Source organism: Babylonia areolata, chromosome 7, assembly GCF_041734735.1.
Source record: "Babylonia areolata isolate BAREFJ2019XMU chromosome 7, ASM4173473v1, whole genome shotgun sequence".
In the NCBI taxonomy this organism is placed as follows: Eukaryota; Metazoa; Mollusca; class Gastropoda; order Neogastropoda; family Buccinidae; genus Babylonia; species Babylonia areolata.
The window spans coordinates 26135288-26146267 of NC_134882.1; the positions used below are offsets into that span (position 1 = coordinate 26135288).

The 10980-nt window shown below is 39.5% G+C and overlaps 1 protein-coding gene across 1 annotated transcript in view; it reads right to left on the reverse strand.

Moving 5' to 3' along the window:
• The window catches only part of LOC143283926 (protein meiotic P26-like), a 47073-nt gene extending 37402 nt beyond the window's left edge, over positions 1-9671 (reverse strand). The window contains exons 1-6 of the mRNA XM_076590366.1: positions 9557-9671; positions 6790-7077; positions 4779-5003; positions 4122-4235; positions 899-1159; positions 123-232 (exon numbers count right to left, since the gene is read on the reverse strand). Of these exons, the coding sequence (XP_076446481.1) occupies positions 123-232; positions 899-1159; positions 4122-4235; positions 4779-5003; positions 6790-7059 (980 nt within the window). The 5' untranslated portion in view covers positions 7060-7077; positions 9557-9671. The remainder of the gene's footprint in view (positions 1-122; positions 233-898; positions 1160-4121; positions 4236-4778; positions 5004-6789; positions 7078-9556) is intronic.
• Positions 9672-10980: the final 1309 nt, after the last annotated feature.

Consider the following 10980-nt stretch of genomic DNA (forward strand, 5'->3'; position numbering starts at 1 on the left):
ATCCACTGTTCTTATCTGGCATGACTGTGATACATAATTATAGCACACTTAGATCAAAGATTAAATAACACTAATTACTACTGTATGACAATGTTAACTGCTGCTGTATAGTTAGTACTTACTTGCAGACGTTTGCAAGCCTCATCTCATAAAGTTCACGAGTATGGTTTGACTCCATGTGTGTCATTTCCATCATGGAATGCTTTTTTCCAAGCTCAGCTAAAAATTTCTCCTGAAACATATGAAATGGCAAATCATAATCATTACAAACATATACTTCTTCTTTAGAGACAAAGTGTGTTGCAATTTTATATTTTTTCCTGATATCTGGCGTAAGAGGTACTGACAAGTTCAAATGAATAACTCGGCTCCATTTAATCATTTGCAGGAACCTATGACCAACTCTTCTGGTAGGTACTGCTCAGGTGTCAACAATCATGAACATGCAAAATGTGCAATGGACTTTGAAAGTTTTAACTCACTGAAACCTTGCATGCCTGCTCAAGCATTGCTCAGCCATCAAAATGTTTCATGAAAATGGTTTCCATGTTCCTACATATGCAAAAACTGCAACCAGAACAACTTCAGGCTGTATCCACATATATGTGAATTTGGAGGGAAAATCGATCATATTCAATAATTTTCTGAGTTTTTCTGTATCAATATGGCAGGGAAGCTTGCTGAGGCTGTAAACTCTATAACATTGAATGGGTAGTTAAACTATGTGCTAAGTTCATCAGTTCTGTGCAACATTGTAGTTTGTACTGTATTTATTCTGGTTCTCCTGTCAATGCTGGCCAGTACATACAGGCTTCATTAGCTTTTTCAGAACTTCTACCTTAACTTCCGCTGCTGCACATACGCAAGACCATGCATTTAGGACGTGCAGATTTCTCACCTTCTTTTTTTCAACGCAAGCTTTGAAGTTCTCAAAGGTCTTGATGATCTGGGTATGTGCGCTCACTCTCTGCTCTTCCAACTCCGTAAGGTAGTTGGTCAGGCTCAGGCTCACTTCACAGGATGTCTGCAGCTGCTTGCGACCCTTGCTGACCAGTGCCTTCAGCCCTTCTGTAGTAGAGCCATCCACCTCGCTGAGTGAGACACACTGATGCTCTGGTAGTACATGTTCCTGCACTATACACTTCTGACACACAGCCACCTGCAACCCATCAATTCCTCATGGTCAAGTCAGGACCTTATCACTTCACCAACAGTTTGCAATATGCAAAAGGAAATTGTAAGACACCTCCTACCATGCAAAATGTGGTTGTTCAAGGTAGGTGACGAAACACAAATACACTTGCATACTTAAATCTGCATTCATTAAAGGGTAGAAGGTTAAGAGAAGACAATCGAAACCTACAAATTGTTAAACTGCCTTAACGATGTAAATGTAAATATTTTTAGAATGTCAGATTACGAGTACAAGAAACTCAATGACGAAAATCTGTAAGCAGCACCGACAGGTGCAATAGCCCAATGGTTAAAGTGTTGGGACTTTCAATTGGGGTCTGGAGTTCAAATCCTGTTAACTGTGCCTGGTGGGTAAAAGGGTGGAATTTTTCCGGAAAGGGTGGAATTTTTCCGGAAAGGGTGGAGATTTTTCCGGTCTCCCAGGTCAATACATGTGCAGAACCTGAACCCCCTTCATGTGTATACTCATCGCAAAAGATCAAATACACACATTTAAGATCCTGTAATCCATGTCAGCGTTTGGTGAGTTATGGAAACAAGAACATACACAGCATGCACACCCCAAAAAACGAGTATGGCTGCCTATATGACAGGGTAACAAAACTGCCTAACACATAAATGTTACGTCTATGTGTGTATTAGTGCCTGAAATCAGATTGAATCACACAGGAAGCCAATGGTAAGTGTCCAAAGCAAAAATTCCAGGATTGTTTTCAAGAAATTGATGGAGAAGAATAGCAATGAAGATCAACAGATCTGTTTATAAGGTGTGTGTGTTTATCAAACATTTTCATGAACCAGTTACTTACTAATAAAAAAAATTATCAAATGGCACTGCTCCAGACCAGATCATCTGATGAAATCAGAATGCAATTAATTGTGAGAGAGGGGAGGTGGATGCATGCGAGTACTGGCATGGGATATTTTCATTTTTTATAAACAAGACTGAAGTGAAAGATAGTGCTCAATGATCATAGCATAGTGCTGTATAAATCATATCATTGATTCACATACACTAATGTGCTTATGTAATATATACAGCATGAAAACAGTACTTTGTGTAGGACAGCAAAAGATCAAGTGAAACAAAGAGAAATGAACTTGTGAAGGGATGGGACATTTAAAAGCAAATACATGTGGTAAAAAGATTGGGATTATCATTATAACTTTGTTTTTTTTTAATGGAAATGTCTGATTTTGGTGTTTTTTCTGTCTTTTTTTCTTACACACTTGCACATATATACAAATTTGCTTCCAGTCAGTGAATCACACAAAATATTCAACGCATATGCATACGCTAAAACCAAGCAGATCTGTTGGATGTGATCCGTAATAAATGATTTTTTTTTTTTTAAACCACACACACACACATGACAATAGCATCTGTTTTCTTTCTCCCTTATTTAAAAGTCGCATCCAGCAAACATTTTCCTGTGTATTTCCTCGTTATCAAGTTGTAGGCATAACAATGTTCTGGAAAAATCTAAATTTGAACAGTACTTTGCAAATTAAAAAAATAAAACCACTACCCTAATGTGTCTGCTGATTAATCTTTTATTTCGACAACCAACAACTTATATACTTAATATTAGTTGTATTCTGAAAATAAGAGAAACGATCTGTCACTCAAATCGAACAGACATGGTCTGATTTTTTGCATTTCATTGGATGTTCCCAGTGATCAAGTACTTTCATGCCCACATTTATGAAAAATACCCCTCTTAAATGTTTATCTTTGATATCAACAACAGCATAATGGTAAAATCACTCAATCTTGAAGGTTTTCCATGCCTATTAGGTTCTGGATCAAGATTGTTGTTGAAGTTAGGCGCATCTTAGCTCAGCGGTAGCTGCCATTTTTGCATCTGAATGATGCACAGCCGCTCTTTCAACATGGAGCTTGTCTGCACCAGTTATGACAAGCTGTAGCTTCGTATACCATTCAAAAGGAAATTTAATGTTTTCATTTCATACCAGGCATTTATTCAAACCTTTTTTCCCGTTTTGTGAAATATATGCGTTAAAAAAAAAAAAGCAAAAATCATTTTTCAAGCCCTACATTCGCAAATTGCAGTTTATTATGCCAAACCAATAACTGCTGAAAAGCGCTGGCTTATACGAACACAGTAGTGTTAAAAAATAGCCTAGTAGGTAAAAAGAATCCAGACAAATGAAACGAAAAAAAAAAAAAGACCGACCCACAAATCTACACGATCTATGTCAAGGCATGCAAAAAGCCCTCCAACTATCCATGATTTTTACTCATTTACTCAAAGACAAAACATAGATGGAAAACAAGGACAGCATAAGAAAGAGGAGAAATTAATCTTAATTCTTGTATAAAACATCTATATTTCTTAAACGTCACTCACATTACAGGCTTGGGGAAAACGGGCAAAATCAACCTTTTCAGTCTTAGCTTCAGTTTAGCAGGTGAGGCTGCGGGTACCTACTCAAAGGAAATTTTCTTCCTAAAATTACGTTTAAGTAACATACATTCTACTTTCGTTTTCTCCACATAGGCGGGTAGTAGTTTCCACAGGACAGGAATCAGACCCCTGCCAGAGTCTGCATTAGTGGGTCACGGTTAAGCATGTGTAATTAAATGCCGTTTCAATGTAAACACGCACACAATTAGCTGAGCAGCATCACATGAGACCAAGTTAAGTAGTGACCGCCCTGGCCTTGTGATCGATGGGTCTAGAGCGTCTGGGTATCAGGAAAGCATATGACCATGCTATTAAGTCGAAAATGAACAAGTTGGAACAATTTTGACGTACACACAAAGTTGGAACAAACTGAGATCAAACAAAACAAAATAGGGTGAAATCGTTACAGTTGACATCTATGCAAACTTGTTTCTATGTATACATAGCATGCAGTCTATGTTTCTGATGATCAGAAGAAACAAAAAACAAAAGACATACCTGGCAAGTGTTACAAAAGCTGACAAGGTTTTCCTCAGCATGTTTTCTGCACAGTACTGGCTTCTGGTGAGCGATGGTGCCACCATTCTTGATGATATCTTCAAATGACTCCACCTACGGGAAGGAAAGAGAAAATTTATTTCCCTATCGCTCCTGATATTGTTATTTCATATTTCACGATATTAAACAACAAAAATCAAACCATTCTAAACTTAGATTCCTGATTACTACCCTGCTGAGGGGTTCCAACCTGCATTTCTTATGGGAAGATCAGCTTAGGATGAAAAAAAAAAGAAAAAAAAAAAGAGCAAAACATACAGTTAATGTCCCTTTATGTCCCTTATGTGACCAGCTGTCTCCAGACTACCCACATTTTGTTTCGTCTCCCAACAACCTGTCTAACACTGATTCACATTCCAAAAACACCCTCCTTTATGGCAACACACACACAAGGCTGGGATCGCTGACAGCTGGAGGGGTACTCCATTTGGTTAAAAACAATTGTTTTATTTGGAATACACCAAAGTTATAGATAAATAGGACAACTAGAAAATCTTACACCAAGTCCTGTCAAAAAAATCCTGTCATAGTATAGAGTTTAACCATTAATCATGTGACAAATGCCTTCACAGCATTCTTCATGGATGAACCACTCACCACATGATCATCAAAGCATCGCATGAATTGGTGAGCTGCCATGCAGTTGTTACAAAGGAAGTTGGGGCACTTTGCACAGTGTGCAACCGCTTTTTCTTTGGCCTTGCAACTGGAGCAGATAATGACTGTGTTTTCGGAAGAAGGGTTCATGCGATCCTCAAGCGGAAAGTTTCCCATCAGATTTTCCACCTTTCCATTGGGCAATGGCGTCCGTTGCTCACATACCTTTCAAAGGAGACAAAGCATATATTCCGGCTCTTTACACCAACCAGACATGTCAAAACATAATACATCCTTTTACCCATATACATTCTTTTAACCAACCCAACTCATGGCACTACCATGTATATATTCCAATTCTATCTTTAAAATATATGGATTGAAAGAACAAAAATGTGCACATTAACCCCTTGCCTGCCAAACATTTTAACTCATTACGCCCTGCATCAGAGCACACCTCTGGCATAAAAATTAATCATTTCACATTCCTATATATGCATAAAAAGCAAAGAAAGGGGACCGACTTCCACATTATTTCTAGATATGTCCACACACAATGAGGAGGAAAATCAGTGCATTTTCTGTATTTTTTTCTTCATCAATATGGCTTTGAAGCCTGCCAAGGCTGTAAACTCCCCAAGGTTGAATAGGTTAATTATGTCATTCCTGTGTGCCAAGGAAAAACTCTGGGTTTCCACCTGAGAGAGAAAAAATAGGCAATACTTCCTGAAATACAAAAATATCTCCTTGAAATTTTGCGTTATGATTTCTCAAACATTGTACTTTAAATAGATTAATAAGTTATCATAATTCCATTGAATAACTGTTTTAACTGCTGTTTCATACTGTTGCTGGAAGTCGGAGTCAAAATTTTTTCCATCAAATCAAGAGGTCAAATACTCTGCGTAACAATAAATTCCAGGATTCCCAGTCAAATTTGGTCGCATTAGGTGCCTGTGACCCAGTATTACATCAAAGCTTGATGAAAAAAAAATTGCCACCCATCTGTGTGTTGGCAACCAGCTAACATACATAATACACCCTCCCTCCCCACCTGGTGGGCCTGACTGACCACCCCTCCATTCACCCCCCCCCCCCCCCCCCCCGCACCCCTCCATTTCCAGCTGCATATGTGCTTATGCTGTCAACTGGTTCACATTCACTGTCACTTCACTCCTGGCCTGCTAGACACAGACTACAGTCTCCAGCACATAATTTATATCACTGTTACTTTTACAATGTGTCACAAAGTGGGTTGTTACTGTTATAATCCAAATATGCACCTGAATCATCACCCTCACCACTAAACAGGCTTTCTTCTTCCCCACTGTCCATATCTTTCATCATTTCCAGAGCCACTTCTCAGTTTGTAAACCTTTGAAAAACAAGCCAAGATCAATCTTCGCTCGACAGCACCATTCTTATCAACTGTGTCTCATACACTACAGACCACAGAAGTCTGAGGGATGTACACAGTCTTCGACACTCTACAACTCTATAAGACAACTCTCTCTATAATGTTAAGACAGGGAGAAACAAGATGGGTTGTTTCCCTTTAACTCTCAACCGCAAACTGCTGATGGAAAGTGGACAAAATTACGTCCTGTGGATATACAACAGTGTAACAAAAGGGATGCATGTCTCACATCCCAAGGCAGGCAACAAGTTAAATAAATATCTTTTCAAAAACTGCGTCACATAGACACAGACAGGCAACATGTTAAATAACTTATCTAAAATCTCTGCCACACAACTATACTTGCAAACCAGACAAGAACAGTGATTCTGCTTAACAATAAGTGATATGGCACTTTTAAAACCAGACTTCCACAGTATCAAAACAAACTTGCACTAGTTGCACCCCAGCAAAAATTCAGTACACACACATGCACACACAGAGAAAATACTGCTGAATCCTGTGAACATACTGTCTGCAACTGTTTTTCACTATTTCAGCACACTGATCAAGTCCAAAATAAAAACTGTACTCATAAAATTCAATGTTACTTACAGGGCATGTCACAGTCTCTACGGGTTTGATTGGTTCTCCATCAATGGTTTCACTGTCCGTCAACACTTTTTGTTCCAAGCAATCCTGGCAGAACGTGTCAAAACATGATAAAATCTTAGGGTTTTTCAGCTCCTCCTGACAAATCTTGCATGTCAGCTCAGCCTCAGTGGTGTCCTCAATGCAACCCTCTAAGTCGCACTCCTTGCTCGGACTGTGGTCAAGTTCAGGGGATGAGGCCGTGACTTCTTCGATTTTCTCTTCTGTCGCCATTGCTAAAAAGTCAGCTTCCTGGAAAACAAGGATTATCATTGATAAAACCTATTCACACAATAGTCAAAGGAACACTGAACAGATTTGTGACAAAACACAAACACATCTGCATACTGAAATCTGCATTCATTAATGGGTGGAAGGTTAAGGAGACAATCTAACCTTACAAATGTTAAAATGCTAACTCTCTCCATACGAACGGCGAAAGAGACGACGTTAACAGCGTTTCATCCCAATTACCATCATCAAAATATTGCAAGTGGAAGGCTCTTATACTGAAGAGGTGAATGTTGACAAAGAATACCACAGTTCTGACGACAGAAGCTAAAGGTTGGGTCATTCAGACACCCACTGGACATCTGAGGGGTCTGTGTAGAGGAGAAGAGAGGACTGGCCGTACTGAGTGAGTTAATGTAAATAATATTTTTAGAATGTCATATTACGAGAGTACTAGAAACTCAATGATGAAAATTTGTAAGGAGCACGGACAGGCACAATAGCCCAGAGTCAAAATCTTGTTAATGGTGCTTGGTGGGAAAGGGTGGAGATTTTTCAAATCTCCCAGGTCAACATATGTGCAGACCTACTTGTGCCAGAACCCCCTTCATGTACATTAAAGATCCTTAAATCTGTGTCGGTGTTCGGTGAGTTATGGAAACAAGAACGTACCGAGCATGCACCCCCTCCAAAAGACGGAGTGTGGTTGCGTACTGGGCAGGGTAAAAACAGGCATACACATAAAAGCCAACTTGTGTACATACAAGAGAATGTGGGAGTTGCAGCCCACAAACGAAGAAGGAAGGAGCACTGACATTATATATGTGACCGTGTACACACAAAATACAAACACACGCACACAAATAACCCACACAATCTAGGAATAGCTATAATTTTACTGTTTATAGGATGAGATAATAAAAATTAACCATCTTCAAAAATAATATATTCTAAATTATAAACAGCTCCAAATGTTTTATCACAAAACTGGACGTAAAAAACCTATAATAATATAATTAAAACTGGAATGTGAAAATACTCCAAAATATCATGTAAAAAAATAAAAATAAAAAAAATTAAAAAAAAAAAGTACTGGAGCAGCAATATTGTGTTCAGTCAGACAAAGCTGAAACATTAGTTCTTCACAGCGAGTTCACACTCAAACTGAATTTGGTCATCATTGAACACAGACAATGCTCCCAATAAGTTATCATGCAGTTATTCCATTGACCATTGGATGAACCTCTACCCCAAAAACAATATTCAGAGCATTCCAACAGTTTACAACAAGGCATAGACGCTCACTCCCTCAGTCACACAGAAGAGGGGAGGGGAAAATGTGGATATTGCTGGTACTTCAAGCTTTTGACTTTTTTTGTGTGTGAGAATTAACTATATAATGTAAAATCACCTCAAAGAATTTTTTGTCTAATGTTTTATCTCATTTCATCCAGCCGACTGGAAAATACTCCAATGCAAACTTTATGACTTAAAAAAAACCCCAAAAAACCAGTCCTGAATCCAGTCATATTCATAATAGTACCTACTGTCATGGGAGGGGTCTGAGCCAGTTTTGAGAACTGAAAAGGTCTGGTAACAATCATGTGCAGTTTATCACAATAATTCTCAAACAATATCTTATTTTTGTCAACACTAGATGGATAAGAATTCTGCAGTGTCACCACAAAATTTAGTTCATAAAAAGGCCTTGAAATTCAGTGTTACAAGATCAGCTCCATGGCCAATGTTACCAATTTGACAAAACCCGTCCTTAAGTGAATATCTTTCACAATAAACATCGAATAATGCTATGTGGCTTGGGCCATCATTTTTCTTTCATGGTGAGAGGGTGCGGGGGGGGGGGGGGGGGGGGGGGGCGGCATGGAACCACCTGTTCCGAAACCTCCACCAATTCACGTAAAATCTTAGACGACTGATCTACACATCGAGTCTCCTCACTGGCGAACTTCCTCCTTGTTCTCTACACGTCACAGCAAGTTCGTGCGCGATTCAAGACTATGAAAATACATTATAAAGTCAGCCCAATCAAAAGCAATGATGCAAACAATGCAATGCAAAGGTTATAGTAGATCTTTAAACGAAATATACTTGAAAACATCAATTGTAATTTGCAGAAGGCAAGAACGGTTCTGAGATGCGCACGCAGCCAACCGCCCACGAAACCTATTATACTGAAAAATGAACACTTGTTGATGATTCCAGAGTATCCGGTAATTTATCAACACAAAAACACTCATTTATCGTCTTTTTCACAAATAAAATACATATTCTGATCAGCTACTTGGCAAAAGCAGGTAAAGTATTGAAATAAAATGGAATTCGGTCGTTACCAGGAACTGCATCCGACACTGCGCAGACACAAGGTCACGTTCCACAACATGCAAAATACATCTTCTACAGTAAAAAACTGTTTTTGCTAAATTTATCCACTGCTTAAGTCGTGTTGAACAATAACGATTGCACAGTCAAAACCAGTTACCTTCGTTTTAGATCCGATATCAAAATCAAGCAAAATATGTTCAGCCCACACAGTCGTCGGGTCGTCCTACCTTCCCGTCATGTTTGATCAACGGACTGCTGCTGGTACGCATGCTCAGTGACTGGCGCGAAATAGGAACGTCATCAGTCATGTGATCAACTCCCGTCGGCTGATTACGTCAAGTTACGATGTTCACTATGGCTGGAATGCGGAAACGCGTGGATGGGAAACGAAACGAGTCCGCCAAAACTGCCAGGTTTTTCTCCTCTCTCATCTGTGATCATCGAGAAAGCTTCGAAATAATAACTGCTTCGTATTTCAATGCGAACGAACATAGCTGTAAAAAAATAAAAAAATAAAAAATAAAAAAGTAGTAGTAGTTTGTATTAGGAAAATGCCAACTGACGAGTAGCTCAGTGGATTTATTCCGTATCGATTATGTTTAATAATAAACGATCATTCAATTCATTAATCTGAAACTTTTTTCAAAGCTATCACAGCGTTTGTGTCATGCCCATTCAGTCGTCCAGGAATAGTTTTACATACTTTTTTTTAACAGGCCTGTTGTTTTCTCGTTATTTTGCATCCCACAGACCCAACTGACACTGATATGCCTTCCCCTTTTGAGGGCAACGAATAACTTGAAAGCGGTGAGCATTTTGGGAAGGGGTGTATTCAGTTCCCCACTTTAATTTGTTCTCTTTAGTTCCTATTTTCAATCATTATGTTTTTGAGTGTTCCTCTCCATCTCCAGGTCACAAGGCTGACGTCAGTGGACGAGATCTTTCACTCAGCCCCAGTTCCAGGCCAGTAGTCTGGGTGGCTCCAGCCACCGTAAATTAAACTGACTGATTTTACGGTCTATCATCCTACCTTGTTTCACCTTGAGGAGGCGTGGAAGCGGCGTGCAGACTCAGTGACCCAAATACAGCACTAAAATACAACATAGTCATTATTGTTTATGAATTAAAAATAATTTAAAAAAAAATAAATATATATATATAAAGGAGGGGGAGGGACTGAGGGGCCTGGAGGGCGGGGGGTGCCGGGGGTGTTCGTCTGACTCGTTGACCGGCTTCGCTTCATTGGACCATGATATGCGGCCCTAATCAGGCCACGTCGGGGAACTGAACCTCAGTACCAACACTACACTGACTCGGAAAGCGACGACAAACAGATGAGGTAGGATGGGGACATGTTAAGGAGATGAAGGGATGTCTGCCTATTAAAGAAACACTGATATGCTATTTATCAAGACGATGAGCGTTGTCAGTTTACCTCAGTCTTTCTCGAGGCTACTGCGGGCACCCTACTATTACTACGTAACCCAACCCAGTCAGTCAACAGTAAGTTCTCTCCCACTCACCGGCTGCTTTACTGATTGGCGCTTACCTGAAACTGACACGACCGGCTACAGTTTACCG